The sequence below is a fragment of the Nicotiana attenuata genome, unplaced genomic scaffold (assembly GCF_001879085.1).
Source record: "Nicotiana attenuata strain UT unplaced genomic scaffold, NIATTr2, whole genome shotgun sequence".
Lineage (NCBI taxonomy): Eukaryota > Viridiplantae > Streptophyta > Magnoliopsida > Solanales > Solanaceae > Nicotiana > Nicotiana attenuata.
The window spans coordinates 83,940-104,747 of NW_017672767.1; the positions used below are offsets into that span (position 1 = coordinate 83,940).

A 20,808-nucleotide genomic window follows, 5' to 3' on the forward strand; every position below is an offset into this window, starting at 1 on the left:
GGTGTTTAGTTATACATACTAGTACTATTCCATGGTACTAACGTCCCTTTTTCTGGGGGCGCTACATTTTTAAATGAATGTAGGTGGCTCCATTGCGGATAGTGCCGATCGCGCGCAGCGGGTTACCTTCTTCTCCAAGTCTTGGTGAGCCCCTTCCTCCTTCAAGGGGTTGTATTGTACATCTTTTGTTGTTGTGGACTTCCATTTTTGAGGTATAGCCGGGGCGTTGTTGCCGGCATTGTCGTACTTATCTTTTGTATCCTTAGAGGCTCCGTAGACACATGTGTGGATTATGTTTGGGATTTGAGGGGTTCATGAACTATGTTGTAATTCTAAACCCCTGCTATCTATAAATTGTAACCTTATGGGAATTTCGGAAATTAACTTTAACTACGGTTTAAGCCTGTAATATATAGAATGAATTAACATGGTTGATTATATCACCTTTTCCCTTCTTAAATAAAAAGGAAGCATGGCTATCTTATTCATGAAGAGTGGGGTAGGAAGTGTGTGATAAGGCTTGCTCGGTTGGGTTCACTCGATCGAGCGCCAGTCGTGCCTCCCGAGGTTGGGGCGTGACAAACTTGGTATCGGAGCCTAAGGTTTTAATGTGTCCTAGGATGTCTCGGTGTCGTTTCTAGTAGAGTCCTTCTTATCGATTGTTAGTCGACCACATCGATAAGCTGGAGGCTACTTGGGCATTTAGGAATGACACCCTTCTTTGATATTCTGGATCGTGCGGTGAAACTGTTCCCTCCCTAATCAGTGCGTTGTTCTATCTTTCAATAAATGGCACCTAAGAAGAAAGTGAGAATTGGCCAAGCAGCCAACGCCACCTCAGGAGTGGCTGATGATTCACTGCTTGATGCTGCGGGTGAGGGTAGTTGCCCTACTATTACTCTGCTTGATCCTTCTATTCCAGAGCAGACTACCCCAGTTTCTCCACCTGTGGAGGGCACCAGTATCCCTCCCGTTGATACTCCTGTACAGCCTCCAGCCCCAGCCTCCGGTTCGGGTATTTCTGATGGGGATCTTAGGGTAGCTATTCAGATGTTGACCCAGCTAGTGGCCTCTCAGGCCCAGAGGTCAGGTGTTGCACCCAGTCCATCTAGCTAGCAAGGGGATTCCACCAGTTCCAAGGTGCACAGATTTCTTCAGTTAGACCCTCCAGTGTTTTCGGGTGCCAATCCGGAAGAGGACCCTCAGGATTTTATTGATGAGATGCACAAGACTCTCAGGGTCATGCGTGCGACTGAGACAGAGGGAGTAGAGTTGGATGCCTACCGCCTGAAGGGAGTGGCCTATGCGTGGTTTGAGTTATGGGAGGATTCCCACGAGGAGGGGAGCCCTCCGGCGAGGTGGAGTGAGTTTGCTGATGCCTTTATAGATCACTTTCTGACCGCTGAGACAAGGGCAGCCCGTGCAGCAGAGCTTGAAAATTTGAAGCAAGGTAGCAGGAGTGTGTGGGAGTACCACATGGAATTTGCTCGCTTGTCCAAGTATGCCATTCATATGTTGCCCACAATGGAGGCCAGAGTGCGCCGATTTGTTCAGGGCCTTAATTCTTTGACCATTAATGAGGCTTCTACGACTGCATTGAATTCTGACATGAATTATGGGAAGATGGTAGCATTTGCTCGTGCTACAGAGAGCCGTAAATTAAAGAACAGAACGGAGAGAGAAGGTAACAGCAAGGCCCGATCTACGGGCAACATGGGAGAGTCACTAGGTGGGGGAAGATCAGCTTTCAAGGGAGGATCATCAGGGCCTTCCTAGTCTATTGCCCAGTCTTCAGCCAGTGCACCGCCATCAGGGCCCAGCCAGCAGCAGTGGAGTCGTTTCAGGCCCGATCAGGGCAACAGGGGATCCCATCAGCGGGGTCGGTCAGGAGAGAGGTTCCAGCAGCAGCAGAGGTCCCCGTGCCAGGTGCGGGAAGATGCACTCGGGGATTTGCTATATGGAGTTACCTATATGCTATGGATGTGGGATGAGGGGTCATATCCAGATCCATTGTCGTGTATCCCGCCAGGGAGCGGGTAGGGGCGCAGCTCAACCATCCAGTCCAGCAGTTGCTACATCTTCAGCCCCTTCTCCAGCTCGAGGTACCCCAGCACCTGCAGGGCGTGGTGCAGCTAGGGGTGGTGTGTAGAGTTCAGGAGGACCCAGCCGATTCTATGCTATGAGTGGTTGCCAGACTGCAGAGGCTTCTCCAGATGTCGTTACAGGTATTCTGACTGTTCAAACTCATGATGTGTATGCACTTATTGACCCCGGTTCCACCTTATCCTATGTTACCCCTTTTATTGCCATGGAATTTGGGATAGAAGCGGATCAGCTTCATGAGCCATTTTTGGTGTCTACTCCGGTTGGTGAGTCTATCACGGCTGCTCGAGTCTATAGGGGTTGTGTTGTTAGGATTCGGGACAGGGATACCACGGCCGATCTTGTCGAGTTAGGAATGGTCGACTTTGATGTAATAATGGGAATGGATTGACTATATTCATGCTTTGCCAAACTTGATTGTCGGACTAGAACTATGAGGCTTGAATTTCCCAATGAGCCCGTCATAGAATGGGAAGGGGATAATGTAGTGCCTAGAGGTCGGTTTATTTCCTACCTTAAGGCCGCGAGGATGATCAAGAAGGGATGTATCTACCATTTAGTTCGGGTTACGGACACCAATGCCGAGGCACCCAGCCTTGAGTCTGTACCTGTTGTGAATGAATTTCCGGATGTCTTTCCAGATGAGCTCCCTGGGATTCCACCAGATAGGGAGATTGATTTTGGGATCGATGTGATGCCAGGCACGCAGCCTATATCAATTCCACCTTACAGAATGGCACCGGCAGAATTGAATGAGTTAAAGGAACAATTGAAGGATTTTCTAGAAAAGGGGTTCATCCGGCCGAGTGGGTCTTTGCGGATGTGTATTGACTACCGGCAACTCAACAAGGTCACAATCAAAAACAAATACCCTCTGCCAAGAATAGATGACTTGTTTGACCAATTGCAAGGTGCTGTGTGTTTCTCAAAGATTGACTTGCGGTCCGGGTATCATCAATTGAACATAAGGGAGCAGGATATTCCAAAAACAGCCTTCAGAACCCGGTATGGGCACTTAGAATTTATGGTAATGTCTTTTGGGCTAACAAATGCCCCGGCAGCCTTCATGGACCTTATGAATCAAGTCTTCAAACCCTTTCTAGACTCCTTTTTAATAGTGTTCATTGACGATATTCTTGTCTATTCCCGAAGTCGGGAGGACCATGCGGACCATCTCAGGGCAGTCTTGCAGACTCTTCAGCAACATCAATTGTATGCAAAATTTTCAAAATGCGAATTTTGGCTAGACTCTGTCGCGTTCTTGGGCCATGTCGTATCCAGGGAAGGAATTATGGTTGATCCTCAAAAGATTGCAGAGGTGAAAAATTGGCCTAAACCTACCACTCCAACGGAGATTCGCAGTTTCTTGGGTTTGGCTGGGTACTACAGAAGATTTGTGGAGGGGTTTTCTACTCTTACCTCTCCCTTGACTAAATTGATGCAGAAAGCAGTTAAATTCCAATGATCCGATGCTTGTGAGAAGAGTTTCCAAGAATTGAAATCAAGGTTGACAACAGCACCGGTGTTAACCCTGCCAGAGGGTATAGAGGGGTTTGTGGTGTATTGCGATGCTTCAAGGATCGGGCTTGGGTGTGTGTTAATGCAACATGGCAAGGTTATAGCTTATGCTTCCAGGCAGCTCAAGAATCATGAAAAGAATTACCCAACTCATGACTTAGAGTTGGTGGCAGTGGTGTTTGCGCTAAGAATTTGGCGACATTATCTATATGGGGTCCATGTGGATGTATTCACGGATCACAAGAGCCTTCAATATATTTTCAAGCAGAAGGAGTTGAATCTGAGACAGAGAAGATGGTTAGAGTTACTCAAGGACTACGACATCGATATTCTCTATCACCCGGGAAAGGCTAATGTTGTAGCGGATGCTCTTAGTCGGAAATCTATGGGGAGCTTAGGTCATATGGAGGCAGACCAGAGGCCGTTAGCGAGGGAGGTTCACCAGCTGGCTACTTTGGGAATTCGCTTGGCGGGTTCTAGTGAAGGAGGGGTAATTGTACAAAATAGAGCCGAATCGTCGCTCGTGGCGGAGGTGAAAGAAAAGCAATTCAGTGATCCATTGTTAGCACAACTGAAGGAAGGAATTCATAGACACAAGACCACAACTTTTTCCTCAGGCGTGAATGATGGTACCCTACGATACCAAGACCGCCTATGTGTTCCTAATATTGACGGTCTTCGGGAAAGGATCATGGCAGAGGCTCACACTTCCAGGTATTCCGTGCACCCAGGTTCTACGAAAATGTATCATGATCTCAAGGAGGTTTATTGGTGGAACAACATGAAGAGGGATGTGGCGGACTTTGTGGCAAAATGTCCGAATTGTCAGCAAGTGAAGGCCGAACATCAAAGGCCCGGTGGATTAGCTCAAAGCATAGAAATTCCGATGTGGAAATGGGAAATGATTAACATGGATTTGGGTAATCGTGGATCGACTCACGAAATCAGCGAACTTCTTGCCAGTAAAAGCTACCGACACAGTGGAACAGTATGCTCAGTTGTATATCAAGGAAATAGTCAGGTTACATGAAACACCAGTCTCAATCATCTCAGATCGAGGTGCTCAGTTCACAGCAAACTTTTGGAAGAAGTTTCAGCAAGGTTTGGGTACGCAGGTAAATCTTAGCACAGCTTTTCACCCTCAAACTGATGGGCAAGCGGAGCGGACTATTCAGACGCTTGAGGATATGTTGCGTTCTTGTACTCTTGATTTCAAAGGTAGCTGGGATGACCATTTGTCGCTCATAGAATTTGCTTACAACAACAGCTTCCATGCTAGCATCCAAATGGAACCATTTGAGGCATTGTACGGTAGGAGATGCCGGTCTCCCATTGGGTGGTTCGAGGTTGGAGAAGCGAAATTGTTAGGGCCGGACCTCGTGCATCAGGCCATGGAAAAAGTCAAGATTATTAAGGAAAGGTTGAAAACTGCTCAAAGTCGCCAAAAGTCTTACTCGGATGTTCGTCGCAGAGATTTGGAGTTCAAAGAAGATGATTGCGTATTTTTAAAGGTTTCCCCTATGAAAGGTATCATGCAGTTTGGGAAGAAGGGAAAATTGAGTCCGAGGTATGTCGGACCATACAGAATTATTCAGAGGATTGGTCAGGTGGCATACAAGCTCGAGCTGCCACCCGAAATGTCATTGATACACCCGGTCTTTCATGTGTCTATGTTGAGGAAGGTAGTGGGAGACCCGTCCATTATTGTGCCAGTTGAGACTATTGAAGTTAATGAAACACTATCGTATGAAGAAGTTCCAGTTGCCATTCTCGATAGGCAAGTTCGGAAATTGAGAAATAAGGAAATTGCATCCGTGAAAGTATTATGGCGGAACCAGCAAGTTGAGGAAGCCACTTGGGAAGCCGAGGGTGAAATGAAAAAGCAGTACCCGCATTTGTTTGAATAGTCATGTAATAGCTTTTATGCATTTGATTCTTACGAACTCTTATCATGTGATTTAATCTATGAAAAAATGTTCTATTTTGGGTTATATATGTTGTCTATATGGCCATGGTTGGTGTTGTACAAGTCATGTTATATTATGGAACATGTATATGCTGTTAGGATGTGATTCTGAGGCTCTCTGACAGGTGGATAGGCCTAGATACAAAGGAAACTCTGACAAAATTTTTGGAAATTTAGGGAGTTAGCCAAATTTGGAGACTAGTAATAGGTTTTACGTTGTAAAAGACAGAATATTGTATGAAGAATTTCTAATAAGTGACCCTTGATCCTCATTTGAGGACGAATAATTTTAAGTGGGGGAGGATGTAAGGCCCCGTAAAAACTTGTACTCAAAACTTAAAAGCTCCTAGTGCCAAATTATGAATATGTGTTAGGAATGTGTAAAATTCTTCGCAGCGAGCTTGCGAGCCGCGGTTCAGACCCTTTTGTACTGATCTATGCATTTAAAAATCAAGAATCAAATTTTTTCAGAAAAGTGCAATTATGCAGTCTAGAATGCGGTCGCATACCAGGTATGCGGACCGCATATCTGCCGCAGAGTGAGTTAGTGTGTTGGCCAAAATTGAAGTCAACTATGCGATCAATTATGCAATCGCATAATCAAAATGCGGACCGCATAGTCGTCGCATAATTTTCTTGGGATTTTGTGAAGGTCAGTTCTGCGGTGCACTTTGCGACAGCAGAACGTGAATGCGGACCGCATTTCTGCCGCAAACCCAGTCAATGTGTCCAGTTTTTTGGAAGCATTTTGCGGTCCATTATGCGGACCGCATGGTGACTTTGCGATCACAAATGCGATCATAGACCTGACTCAGGGCTCCAATTTTCTAAATTTTAAACCCGACCCCCTATCGATATATTCGGTGTTATAACTCATTTTGAACATATTTCCTGATGATTTTAGAGAGAGAGAGAGAGAGGGTCTTAGAGAGGGAAAGTGCTTCCCATCAAAATTTCTCCATGAAACCTTGCTAATCATTAAAGATAATCAAGTGAGGCACCTAAATCTTCACACCAAGAGGTAAGAAACTTGACCCCTAATCTCTGGTTTCAAATTCACACTACAAGGAGTACTTAGCTTGGGGGTTTATGGGTATAAGAATGAATTTCTTGCATGCATATCAAACAATAGAGTATTGGAAGGTAGTGAACTAAAAAGAAGGCAAATGGGGGTATAAAATGATAGAAATTCCTCTCAAAAATGACCTAAGATCACAATGCACCTTTAGTGTTTGATAATATGCTTAAAACAAGCTAAAATGTCAAGCTCGTCTCTAATTCTCGGTTCAATTTGTAATTCTTACACAATAGATCGAAGTGCTAAGAGTTTCAGATTTTTGTAAGGATTAAGGAAAGCTATATTGAGGTATGTATGGCTAAAACCCACTTTTATCAGAAATTGAGCTCCGTTGGCGTTTACGCAAGTGTGGTAAGACTAGAACTGGTTGATGTATTGATTGTTATTCCACATTATTTGATTGTATTTCACATTAATTGATTCACAAATGTATACATATATGTACATGAAGGATGTGCCTCAATGTGAGTAATATTCTATTCGTGATATTTAGAGAAGTGTGAAGAATACGAATCATACGCTGAAATGCCTAGGCTATGGGCCGAGATTAAAACTGGAATTATCATGTTAATTATGTGAAAACTTACCTATGTTTGTAACTTGAATTGCTTGTGTGTGCCTATGGCCATAAAATTGCAAGATGGACATTGGAATTGGAATGATGTGATAGCTGTGGCCCTAAATGCCAATGAATTGATGTGATCTATGTGAAATAAAGATTCAAATGAGATGATGAATGAGAAAGGAACAACACATAGGTAAGGCGGCTTAGCCGATCGGGCCGTGATCGGACACCATGCCGCACACATGGTGGAGATGTGCAAATATTGAATTCCGGAAAAGGGAAATGAAATGGTGATTGAGGTATATGTCTCAAATGAGGCGACCTAGCCGATTGGGTCGTGATCGGACTCCGCTCAAGATAGCGGCGGTGTTGAGAATAGTGATGAGCATATGAGAGAAATGCCCCAACTAAGTCATGGAAATCATGTGGAAGATTATATGGTTCATTTATGTGATGATGTGGTGTCCTGTTAAAACCTTTGATTTACTCTTGTGATTTCTTTGTTCTTGCTTGATAGTTCTTTCTAGTAAAATGGTATTTAGTTATACATACTAGTACTATTCCATGGTACTAACGTCCCTTTTGCCGGGGGCGCTACATTTTTAAATGAATCTAGGTGGCTCCATTGTGGATAGTGCCGATCGCTCGTAGAAGGTTACCTTCTTCTCCAAGTCTTGGTGAGCCCCTTCCTCCTTCAAGGGGTTGTATTGTATATCTTTTGTTGTTGTGGACTTCAATTTTTGAGGTATAGCCGGGGCCTTGTTGCCGGCATTGTCGTAGTTATCTTTTGTATCCTTAGAGGCTCCGTAGACACATGTGTGGGTTATGTTCGGGAGTTGAGGGGTTAATGAACTATGTTGTAATTCTAAACCCCTGCTATCTATATATTGTAACCTTATGGGAATTTCGGAAATTAACTTTAGCTACGGTTTAAGCCTGTAATATATAAAATGAATTAACATGGTTGAATGTATCACCTTTTCCCTGCTTAAATAAAAAGGAAGCATGGCTATCTTATTCATGAACAGTGGGGTAGGAAGTGTGTGATAAGGCTTGCTGGGTTGGGTTCACTCGATCGAGCGCCGGTCGCGCCTCACGAGGTTGGGGCGTGACATTTTTCCCAGATGATCTTGAAACATTTTGGTCACCAATCTTTGATATGTTGCACCAACATTTTTGAGACCAAAAGACATTACTTTATAACAGTAAGTCCCCCTGTCAGTTATAAATGATGTTTTTTCTTCATCTATGGGATCCATTTTGATTTGGTTGTATCCTGAGTATGCATCTAAAAAACTTAACAACTCATGTCCTGCATTAGCATCAATTAGTTGATCTATATGTGATAATGGAAAAGAATTTTTAGGACAAGCTTTGTTAAGATCTGTGTAATCTACACAAAATCGCCATTTACCGTTCTTTTTAGGTACCACAATAGTGTTGGGTAACCAATTAGGATACTTTACCTCACGGATAGATCCGTTGTTTAATAATTTTTGGACCTCATATTGAATCACCTGATTTTTGAAAGTTCCTTGCTTTCTCTTCTTTTGTTTGATAGGTGGATAAGACGGGTCTTCATTTAATTTGTGAGTCATTACTCGTGGTGGTATACCTGTCATATCAGAATGGGACCAAGTAAAATAATCTGCTTAGCTTTTAAAAATTCAATCAACTTACGGTTCACGTCTTGGCTGAGATTGGCCCCTATGTAGATTTTCCTTTCAGGCCAATGTACAAATAATACTACAGCCTCCAGTTCTTCGATCGTTGTTTTGATATTTTCGTTTTCTTTTGGTTCTTCAATGGAATCGGGCCTTGAATCTACATCTGTTCGCCCTTGTTTAGTTGAGGTTTGCGTTGTGGTATCCCCAACTGAATTATGTAATTGCTATTTTTCTTCATTTCTCGTACTTGAATCTGCTACGGAGTTGATGCTCCTGGATGTCTGTTGATCTCCACGGACTTGACATATTCCCCATGGTGATGGAAATTTAATGACTTGATGTAAGGTCGATGGAACAACATCCATCTCGTGGATCCATGGCCTCCCTAAAATTATGTTGTAAGCCATTTCTAGCTCCACTACCTGAAACTTCGTATCTTTGACAACTCCTTCTGCGAATGTAGTAAGTATTACTTCCCCTTTCGTCACAACGCTGGAATTATCGAATCCATACAAAGTATGCGCTTTTGGTACTATTTTATCCTCAGCCTGCATCTCATGTAGTACTCTGAGTAGGATAATGTTCACGGAGCTACCTGGATCAATCAAAACTCGTTTCACATTAGTGTCATGTATAAGTAAAGATATTACCACTGGGTCGTTATGTGGAGTTAATACGCCATCCGCATCTGCATCATCAAACGTAATGCTTTCTTCCTCCAAGACTTGTCGCACCCGCTTCCCGTGGGTAATTGTGACTTTGGAAACTTTATTGGCTGCTGTGTACCTCATACTATTGATTTCTTCCCCTCCGCGTATAACATTGATGATTCTTTTGGGAGAAGGCGGTTTTGGAGGCTCCTGCCTATTCTTCATGTATGCTTGCTTACCTTTCTCACTGAATAATTCGGTGAGATACCCTTGCTTCAATAGATGATCAACCTCTCCTTGTAGCAACCTACAATCTGCCGTTTTATGACCATGATCATTGTGAAACTCGCACCAATGGTCGGGATTGCGCCTGTTTGGATTCGATCTCATTTCTTTTGTCCACCGCACCTTGTCACCCATGCTTCTTAAAACAGCCACGAGCTCGGAAGTGCTTACATTAAAATTATAACCGCCAAATCGTGCCTTCAAATTTCTATCATCATCTCGTGACTCTCGTGTGTTACGATCATTTCCATACCTCGATGATGAGCCCGATTCTCTATTTCTGGATCTAGGATCGTACCTTGACTGATCATGCTTTGACCGTGAATCTTTTCCAGTTGGGCCCATATATGGTTCATACCTATTTTTACCGGACCTTTTTTCTGTTTCCGCCCGTCTTGAACTCACCTTTTCTTCATTTAGGGACCGCGAGAAAATATCTTCTTCGATCCTTAACTTTGTGCTATACCTGTTGTAAACATCATTCCATGTAGTTGCTGGGAATTCACGAAGACTTTCTTTGAGTCGCCTCGTAGCTTCTGAGCTTTTTTCATTCAAGTTACTAGTGAAAGCTATAGCTGCCCAATTATCTGGTACACGTGGTAATGTCATTCTTCACGCTGGAACCTATCCACGAACTCTCTGAGCAACTCGGAGTCCCCTTGTTTGATTTTGAAAATATCCTCCATTCTCTTTTCGACTTTTTGAGCCCCCGAATGTGCTTTGATAAACAAATCTGCAAGCTCAGCAAAAGAATTTATGGAATTTTCGGGTAAAAGAGAATACCATGTTAAATCTCCCTTAATGAGTGTTTCGCCGATTTTTTTAACCAATACGGATCCAATTTCGTGTTTAGTCAAATCGTCGCCTTTTACGCCAGTTGTGAATGCAGTCACATGGTCTCGTGGATCAGTTGTTTCATCGTATTTTGGAATATCAGGCATTTTGAACTTCTTTGGAATTGGTAGAGGAGCAGCGCTTGGCTTCCAAGGTTGCTGTGAATATTTGTCCATATCGATTCCTTTTATTACAGGCGGTACTCCAGGTATTTGCTCTATGCGGTCACTTTGTTCCTTGAGCTGTTTCTGCAATGTTAGAACTAAATTTTGGTAAATCGAAATTGACTAAGTTACTTGGTTCTCCTTCTCGTGACTCACTGGGGATTCCACCACTGTCTGAATTAACAAGCCCATGACGAGGGTTTTCCAAAGTGTTGGTATTTGGAATTGGTGTTGATGGTGCAACAGGTAACTGGCTGGCAAAGGCCTCAAGAGCTTTATTGACCTGTTGAGCGATTAGTTTCCGCAAAGCTTCATTGATAGCTTCATTATTGTCAAACTGAGCATTTGCATTTGAGTGAGATCCATCAGGAGTTCCTTCCCGGCTGGTGCACCATCCGTTATCGTCCAGCGGTTAGGATATCTGGCTTTCACCCAGGAGACCCGGGTTCGATTCCCGATAACGAAACCAATTTGTTTAACCAAAAAATGGAATTTCAGTCAAAGCTTTATTTTTAGAAGAACTCGGGTTACTGATAGTGGAAAATGAATAAAAGATATAGATTTTGATAACCAATAGATAGCAGAAAATAAAGTAAACCAGTATATTCAGATGATATTGTGTGTCCCTACAAATGATCAGTCTTCTCCCTTTTATAGCTATTTTTAAGTTATACGTTTTGCCTTTGTCATAATAAGGTCATTATGGAGGATTAAAGGCATTAAATGCTACGTTACATAATCATTGTAATTTAATACATATTCTCCAACACTTGCAGTATTTAATGCTTATTAAATACTGTATTTGGGCTCCCTTGTGCTGTCAGGTTCATTCTTCTTAACTTTTAGATTTAAATAGGTACGTGCGTCGAGTGTTTTGAACATTTGCCCGTTCCTTTTCTTGTGCTTCCATTCGTATCTATTGCAACTCGTGCCTCTTTGGTAATCATCATTCTTTGACCAGCCTTCGTGTTATGATGCGTCATCTTTCAATCACTTCAGTATGTAAATTCAATTTTTCCCAATACATAATTTAAAGAGTCTATTACACAAATGGTCACTCAACTATCCCAAATTATCTTCTAAAGTCACTTTACTTTCGTTTGAAAAAACAAAGTCACTGAACTATGCCTATTGCATTCAGAAGGTTATTCAACTAGATTTTCCAAATTTTGGATTGCCAAATATCTATTTTACCCTCTAAATTATAAAAGAAGATAAATTTTTATAATTTAGAGGGTACAATATTTATAATTTAGAGGGTACAATAAGTATTTGACAATCCAAAATATGGAAAATCTAGTTAAGTGAATTTGAGATAGTTGATTGACCATTTAAGTAATTGACTCGTAACTTAAATTCTCCTTGGGATTATTACTTGTATCGAAATTTGGCAATATTAAATAGGAGCAGTTATCAATTATTTTGACCTCCTACCAGTTTAAAAAATATTTGCCTTCAGAGAGGATCCAAGATAAGATTGGTCTCTGAGAGTTTAGAACAGTTTACTGAAGACTATTCTCAGTATAGTTTAGAAAAGAACATTGATATCTGACATTTTCTGTTTTTGGTAAAGACCGACATCCCAGTTATTAATGGTGTATATATATAATATATATATATATATATATATATATATATATATATATATATATATATATATATATATATATATATATATATATAACGTCCGAGCTCTTGCACCAACATATGTACATTGTATCATCTTCCATTAGCGCTCTTGGAAGGTAACAAAGTCATATTAGCCATGGATTTTATATGGGCAACAACTTTAATTGTTGGTCTGTTAGTATATGCCTTCTATGAGCTGCTAAACATTCAGAAGAGAAAAAGGTTTCCTCCAGGTCCAAAAGGGCTTCCCATTTTTGGACATCTTCATTTGTTAGGTAAAAATCTACACCAAGATTTACAAAAACTAGCCAAGAAACATGGTCCTATTATGTATGTACGATTGGGATTAGTACCTGCAATCGTTGTCTCGTCAGCTGATGCAGCTGAGAAGTTCCTCGAGACATATGATCACATCTTTGCTAGTAGGCCTCATCACGAAGCATCCCAGTATTTGGGTTATGGCCAGAAGAATTTGACTTTTGCAAAGTATGGAGCATATTGGCGTAACATGCGCAAACTGTGCACTGTTCACCTTTTGAATAGCCACAAGATGAATTCATTTCGATTCATGAGAAAGCAAGAAGTTGAACTTCTGATTGAATCGCTTAAAGAACAAGCTGATGATAGCGTTGCTGTTGATCTTAATGCAAAGATTACGTCGTTGAATGCTAACTTGACTTGCTTAATGGTGTTTGGAAACAAATACATGGATGAGGACTTGGATAAGAGGGGATTCAAGGCTGTAGTTCAAGATGTCGTGCATTTAGCAGGAACACCAAATCTTAGAGATTTTTTCCCATTTCTTGGTGTTATTGATCTCCAGGGATTCACTCGCAAACTCAAGGATCTTTCAAAGGTGCTTGATAAGTTTGTTGAGAGGATCATTGATGATCATGTTCAGTCTCATGACCAGAAACAAACTAAGGACTTTGTGGATACTAGGATGGAGATTATGCAATCAGAAGAAACAGAATTTCAGTTTGATCGTCGACATATAAAAGCTATCCTCTTAGTATGTATTTGTATCCCATTCACATACTAATATAATCTCAAAATACAACTATCTTTAATATTGATTCTGCTTCCTTTTCAATACAGGACATGTTTATTGCAGCAATGGACACTTCAGCCACATCAGTAGAATGGATACTCACTGAGCTTCTAAGGCACCCTCAAGCAATGAAGAAATTACAAAGAGAGCTAGAAGAAGTTGTAGGCATGGACAGAATGGTTGAAGAATCAGACCTGAAGAAATTAAAGTACTTAGACATGGTTGTAAAAGAGGGCCTGAGGCTGCATTCCATAGTGCCAGTAATGCATCATGAGGCCATGGAAGATTGTGCAGTCGATGGCTTCCACAAACAAAAGGGATCACGAATCATGATAAATTGTTATGCGATTCAGAGAGATCCAAATGTTTGGCCTGAGCCTGAGAAGTTTTTGCCAGAGAGATTTGTCTGGAGCAGCATAGATATCCGTGGACGCCACTTCCAACTTTTACCATTTAGCTCTGGTAGAAGAAGCTGCCCCGGAATGCAGTTGGGGATTACTATTGTTCACCTTGTGGTTGCACAATTGGTGCACTGCTTTGATTGGGAGATTCCAAATGGTATGCAGCCTCTTGATTTAGACGTTGATGAGCAGTTTGGGATAGTATTGTGCAAAGAAAAGCCTTTGATGGTTATTCCAACGTATAGACTAAATGTATGATGGATATACGAATTTAAATTTAGACACGTTATCTTCTTGTTGTACCTATTGAACACCTCATATTCAGGTTCTGCTCTTTTTATATTTGTGATTGTTGTGTGCTTTACGTGCTATTCTGCAAATACTGCTTTGATAATGCATTCATGCCTAATTAGATTGGTGTTTTTCGATAGTCTCATGTATTTACAGTTGACCTGTTATTTTCTTGTTTCCTTCGTATTCTGGTTAACAATTCAAAAGATAATTAAAATAAAATAGAGTAGCGTTATCTAATTGCATTTTTATCAGAAGTTGAAAAGTAATAGTCCCTTTGTCCTAATTTATGTAATATTATTTCCTTTTTATCAGTCCCCAAAAAAAAGGTCAATTTTCCTTATTTAGAATCAATTTATCCATAGTATCTTACTTTACGTATCTTAATGAGTTGATTTACAACCACATAAATATATATAATTTGTTTTACACCACAAGTTTTAAAAGTATTATTGAGTCAAACAACCTCTACATAAATTGGGACGGAAGGAGTAGTTAAGAGCTTGTGTTCTCAAAAATATTGCAGCATGTGCTGAAGTTGGCATACTCTGAAGTTTCTTTCTGTAGAAGTATTTGCCTCTTTGTGCTGTTGGTGGTTGCTTGTAATTTTCTGGCACCACCATATGCCATTTATTACGACACTTATGAGTTATGACTCATCTATAGCAAACTATACATGATCTTAAGAATTAGAGTTCACGGTACTTGACAGTTGACATTTACCCATTTTGGCAAAAACATACCGTGGGATACAGTTAATGAAGACATAGCTTCAAGAGTCTATGTGTAACGATCCGGTCGGTCGTTTTGAGAGTTATAGTCCCGATCCCCTATTCACTGATTTCTCCGTATCTGCTTCAGCTTATGTGACTTGCCCGGAGGTTTCGTTTTGATTTTTGGAGTGTTTTGAGACACTTAGTCCCTAAACGGAGGCTTGAGCCTTAAGATTTGGACCTTAGCCGGAATTGCGTGAAGACGACTCCGGAATGGAGTTCCATCAATTCTGTTAGCTCCGTTGGATGATTTTGGACTTAGGGGCGTGTCCGGATTGTATTTTGGAGGCATGTAGCTTATTCAGGATTGAAATGGCGAAAGTCAAATATTTGGAGATTTTGATCGGTAGTGGACTTTTTAATATTAGGGTCGGAATCCAATTCCGGAACTTGGAGTAGGTCCGTAATATTGAATATGACTTGTGTGCAAAATTTGGAATCAATCGGACGTGGTTTGATAGGTTTTGGCATCGGTTGTGGAAATTTGAAGTTTCAAGTTCTTTAAGTTTGAATTGGAGGGTGATTCATGATGTTTGCATTGTTTGATGTGGTTTCAGGGCTTGACTAAGTTTGTATGGTGTTTTAGGACTTGTTGGTATGTTTGGTTGAGGTCCCGGGGTCCTCGGGTATGTTTCGGATGTTAAACGGATTGAGTTTTTGACTTTTGCAATTGCTGAAGCTATTTGAGTTCTGGTGTTTTCGCACCTGTGGTGGGGAGACAGCAGGTGCGGGAGATCAGACGCAGAAGTGGATTTGGAAGCAGTGGTCAGGGTAGCACGTGCGAGGAAAATGCATGCCCACAGATGCGCTCCAGGACCCGCAGGAGCGGAAGAAGACAGCAGAAATGGACATGGTTCCATAGGTGCGCACACGCAGGTGAGACCCTTTGATTGCAGAAGCGGATACATAGTTTTTAATTGGAATCCACACATGTGATGGGAATTCCGCAAGTGCAGTGACGCAGGTGCTATAGCAGGTCCGCAAATGCGGAATAACTGGGCAGAAAAGAAAAATTCGAGGGTTTGATTCCCATTTCAAATTTGGGACTTTGAGAGCTTGGTGTGAGGCTATTTTCGAGGTTTCTTCAAGAAGATTGTTGGGGTAAATGATTCTAACTCAGATTGGGCTATATTTCATGAATCTATTGCTATTTTTATCTTCTAATTAGGGATTTGAGTTGGAAATTTGGGAGAAAATGGTAGAAACTTCATAGACTAAAATTTCGAGTTTTGAAAGGCGATTTGAGGTCGGATTCGAATAATTCTTGTTTGGTTAGACTCGTGAGTATATGAGTGTTCATATTTTGTTACTTGTATCCGATTCTTAGACGTGGGCCCGGGGAGACTTTTTAGGGCAATTTTCCAATTTCTTGCTTTACCTTTTCTCTCATTTGCTAGATTAGTTTTTTGTAGTTATATGTATGATATGTAATTAATTTTGGCTAGATTTGGGCCATTCAGAGTCGGATATTCATGGGAAGAGCATTGTTACAGATTGATTTGAGCTTGGTTCAAGGTAAGAGGCTTGCCTAACCTTGTGTGGGGGAACTCCCCTTAGGATTTGGTAATGTGAGCGCCGTGTACGTGAAGTGACGAGTGCATACACGGGCTATTTGTTGTAAAACTCCGTTTTCATTAAGTAATAGCTGGTTTCACTTCAGTTGAGCTACACTAGCATATGTAATTATCATGTTTAGTTTAGAACAACATGTCTACGTGTCTTAACTGCTTATCTGAACTCTGTGCATCATGCTTAGTGAATTCCCTGGTTCTTCCTTGACTCGTTCTTAGTCTAAATTGTAGGATTTCGTGTCATAGTTGTTATTTCTATTGTTTGAGCTATGTATTTACTTTTGGGATTACGGAACGGTATTCCGGGAGATACCCTATGCATATTTACCTTTGGGACTACGGAACGATATTTCGGGAGATCCCCCTGCATATTTACTTTGGGACTACGGAACGGTATTCTTGAAGATCCCCCCTGTCTTGCATATTTACTTTGGGACTACGGAACGGTATTCCGGGAGATCCCCCTGCACATTTACATTTGGGACTATGCGACATATCTCGGGAGATCCCCTATTGTTAGCTCTGTGTACTGTACCGTTATCTTTCCGATTGAATTTCAGTTTTATTTTATTATGTTATTCTGTTCCGTCTCATATATATATATATATATATATATATATATATATATATATATATATATATATATATATATATATATATATATACCTGTAAGGCCCTGACCTAACCTCATCACTACTCGATCGAGGTTAGTCTTGGCACTTACTGGGTACCGTTGTGGTGTACTCATGGCCATTCCTGCACATGTTTTTCGTGTGCAGATCCAGGTACCTCCTACTAGCCTCGCTTTTTGTTGCAGTCGTTGCTGTTCCGGAGACTTCAAGGTACATCTGTCGCGTCCGCATACCTCGGAGTCCCCCTCTATTCCCTTATGTTAATTCTTCCCCTATTTCTTTAGACATTGATGTATAGAAAATATAGAAATTCTTAGAAGCTTGTGACTTACGGTGTTCTGGGTCTTGAGAGAGTAGTGAATATTTCGGGAGTTGATTATTGTATATGCCGAGCGGCATCTCAAATATTTTATTAAAATTATCTGTTACTGTTAGTTGTTAATTTTTATGTTTTTCATTTTATTTCCGCAAAATATTAGGCCTACCTAGTCGTGGAGATTAGGTGCCATCATGATGGTTCACGAAGGGAGAATTCGGATCGTGACACTATGCATATTGCAGTAAAAGGCCAGCCTTCATATAAGTATTAATTATCTGCTGAAATAAGAAAATAAGACCTATATATTAATCAGAATGACTATAGAAAAGATCGTCATTGGTACACCTGTTGCAGCCACTATTTTAAAAGGCGAAAATGGGGCGAGCCCAGGGCCGTGCTTAGAATAGCAAAAATGCCTCGGGCAACCTTGAGGGGAAAAAGTACCGAAAAGCACTGTCTTAGGCTTTCGCCTAGGCATGCGTAATCCTAGAGGACTATCCTAAATTAAAAAGATTTTTTTTAATAAATCCTTAATTTAAGTCCGAATTCTCAGATTTCTGCTTGTTAAATACTCAAAAGTAAAAGAAAAACGTAAAACTCAAATTATCAAAAGCTTTTTTTGTACTTATCCCTAACCTTTTTTTTAGCTCTTTCACTTTGATTTCATCTACCAAAGGTGAAACTGTCATGACTCAGATTCCCAACCTCCGGGTCATAATGACGCCTAATGTCTACTTGCTAGGCAAGCCAACATTAGATAATCAATTTAACATTTTAACAGTTTAAAACAGAATAATAATGATTGTTAACGATAAATAAAGCTGTACTACATGAATTAATCCCATAACATAACACGATCTATTTTAATCCTATAAATATGGTGTCATCAGTACATGAGCAATTAGAAGTCTACAAGTATAGTTTGAAATAAATACAATTCTTCGAAATGATATAAACAATAAAGATAGGGATAGATGGGAACTTCAGGGACTGCGAACGCCAGCAGCTCTACCTCAAGTCTCCGTTGTAGATATGATCCGAGCAGAAGCACCACTAGACACCACTGGGACCAACACTAGTATCTGCACAAGAAGTGTAGAAGTGTAGCATGAGTACAACCGAGCCAATATACTCCGTAAATGTCGAGCCTAACTCCGACGAGATAGTGACGAGGCTATGACAAGACACCTACTTAAATACTATACAGATATATACATAAAGCAACAAAATAACAAGTAGGGCAATTAAAATATTAACTGGGAGGGGACATGTAGAAAGGGGGAGTATGATAAGAACGGAAATTACAAATTCACAAAATAGACTTTTTCCGAAAACAACAACAGTGCAACCAAGTGAATCATCGATCCAGAAATCAAGTAAAGCAATAAAATATTTAATGGCACGACATCACCATTCGTACTTTTACTCTCGCCCTCATAATTCACGTAGCAAATAGACCAACAAGTTCTATCCCTCAAGTCAAGGTTAACCACGACACTTACCTCACCCCGCAATCAAGTCAATCAACCAACCACGACCTTGGCTTTTGAACAAGACTCCAAACCAACCAAATCTAACTAATTATAGATCAAACAATTCAAAATAATCTTTAGAAACTACTCAAGAGTGAAAAAGATTCAATCTTAAATGAATTTGGAAAAAGTCAACAAAAGTCAACTCCGGGCTCGCTCGGTCAAAACGCGAGATTCAGACCAAAAACCCGATTATCCATTCACCCCCTAGCTCAGTTATGTAATTTGTTTCTAAACCAGACCTCAATTTGAGGTCTAAAACTCAATTTTATAAAACTCCAATTTCTACCCAAATTCCTAATTTCTACCATGAAAATCCTGGATTTGATATTGAAAACACATGAAAAGTATTGGGTAACTGAAAGAAAATGGATTAAAGTTTCTTACCAATGAATTTGGGTAGCAAAATCTCTTAAAAAATCGCCTATAAGTGTTCAGGATTGATAAATGGTGTAAAAATAGCTAAGTCCCGATTTTTTCCTCTTTTACCCATATGCGGATGTCGCAAATGCGAGAAACACGTCGCAAATGCGAACTGTGTCCCCTGCCTGCTTTAGTCGCAATTGCGACAAAATTATCTTAAATGTGAATCTAAGAGCAAAAGCGATCAAAGGTTCGCATTTGTGAATCTGCCTAAGCCTAGGGCTCAATTGCAAATGCGACCAAGCCATCGCAAATGCGAACTCTGGGTTGTCCGCAATTGTGAACATTTCTTCGCAAATGAAAAGACTACCCTGCACAACCTCCCATCGCAAGCTCAACTTCGAAAAAAGGAGTTCGCATTTGTGAACATGTTATAGAAATGGCGAGACTTGCAGCCCAACACCAGAACTGAAGCACACCGGCAATCCTCACACTATCCAAACTCATCCGAAACGCGTCAAAAACTCACCCGAGCCCCTTGGGCTCCAAACCAAACATGCACACAAGTGTAAAAACATCATAAAAACTCGCTCGCGTGATTAAAGCAACAAATAACATCTAGAACCACGAATCGGACATCAAAACGCATAAAATCCAAAGTGAAACTCAAGAACCTCTAGAATTACAACTAAGCGTCAGAATCCTATCAAACCAACTCTGAATTGTATCAAATTTTTCTAAAAAGTTTCAAATAAGAAAACAGACCCATTCCAAGTCCCAACATCAAAATCCGAACCCAATATCCATAAAATCAACGTACGGTCAAACTTAGGAAATTTTCAAACTTTCAATTGCTAACTTTCGGCAAAACAAGTCAAATCAACCTAGGGACCTCCGATTTCAATTTCGGGCATATGCCAAAGTCCAAAATCACAATACGAACCTAAAGGAATCTTCAAAACACTGATCCGGGATTGTTTACCCAAAATGTTGGCCGTTGTCAACTCTAGCCTTATGTTTAGTCAAATTTTCATATAAAAGCTTTTCAAAAAGCGACACGGACCACGCAAGCGAACCAAGAAACATTAAACGAAGCTACGGAAGGCCTCAAAACACGGAAATAAGGGCTAGCACATAAAATGACTTATCAGATCGTCACATTCTCCATCTCTAAAAGAAACGTTCATCCTTGAACGGACATAGAAAAGTACCTGGACTGGTAAAAAGGTGTGGGTATCTGCTCCGCATATTGCACTCGCACTCCCAGGTAGCTGCCTCGATCGACTGACCTCAATGCATTTTCACAGATGGAAAACTACTAGATCTCAGCTTTCGAACCTACTGGGTTAGAATTGCCACCGGCTCCTCCTCATAAGCTAAATTCTCATCAAGTTGGACCGTGCTGAAGTCCAAAAC

The 20,808-nt window shown here is 40.9% G+C and overlaps 1 protein-coding gene and 1 non-coding gene across 2 annotated transcripts; both read left to right on the top strand.

Annotated features, from left to right (window-relative positions):
- Positions 1–11,224: 11,224 nt before the first annotated feature.
- Positions 11,225–11,296, top strand: TRNAE-UUC. The gene has a single exon. It is a non-coding gene; the product is annotated as a tRNA-Glu (tRNA).
- A 1,299-nt stretch (positions 11,297–12,595) lies between these two features.
- LOC109214436 (cytochrome P450 CYP736A12-like) lies at positions 12,596–17,981 on the top strand. The gene is made up of 5 exons (XM_019378351.1): positions 12,596–13,471; positions 13,558–14,150; positions 15,655–15,837; positions 17,326–17,388; positions 17,852–17,981. The coding sequence occupies exons 1-5, from the start codon at positions 12,596–12,598 to the stop codon at positions 17,979–17,981; spliced, it is 1,845 nt and encodes a 614-aa protein (XP_019233896.1).
- Positions 17,982–20,808: the final 2,827 nt, after the last annotated feature.

Excerpts from the sequence above, each read along its gene's own strand:
- LOC109214436 (XM_019378351.1), top strand. The coding sequence starts at position 12,596 with ATGGATTTTATATGGGCAACAACTTTAATTGTTGGTCTGTTAGTATAT. Across the intron at positions 13,472-13,557 it reads ATATAAAAGCTATCCTCTTA|GACATGTTTATTGCAGCAAT; the intron begins GTATGTATTTGT and ends TTTTCAATACAG. Across the intron at positions 17,389-17,851 it reads GCTGTTCCGGAGACTTCAAG|CCACTATTTTAAAAGGCGAA; the intron begins GTACATCTGTCG and ends CACCTGTTGCAG.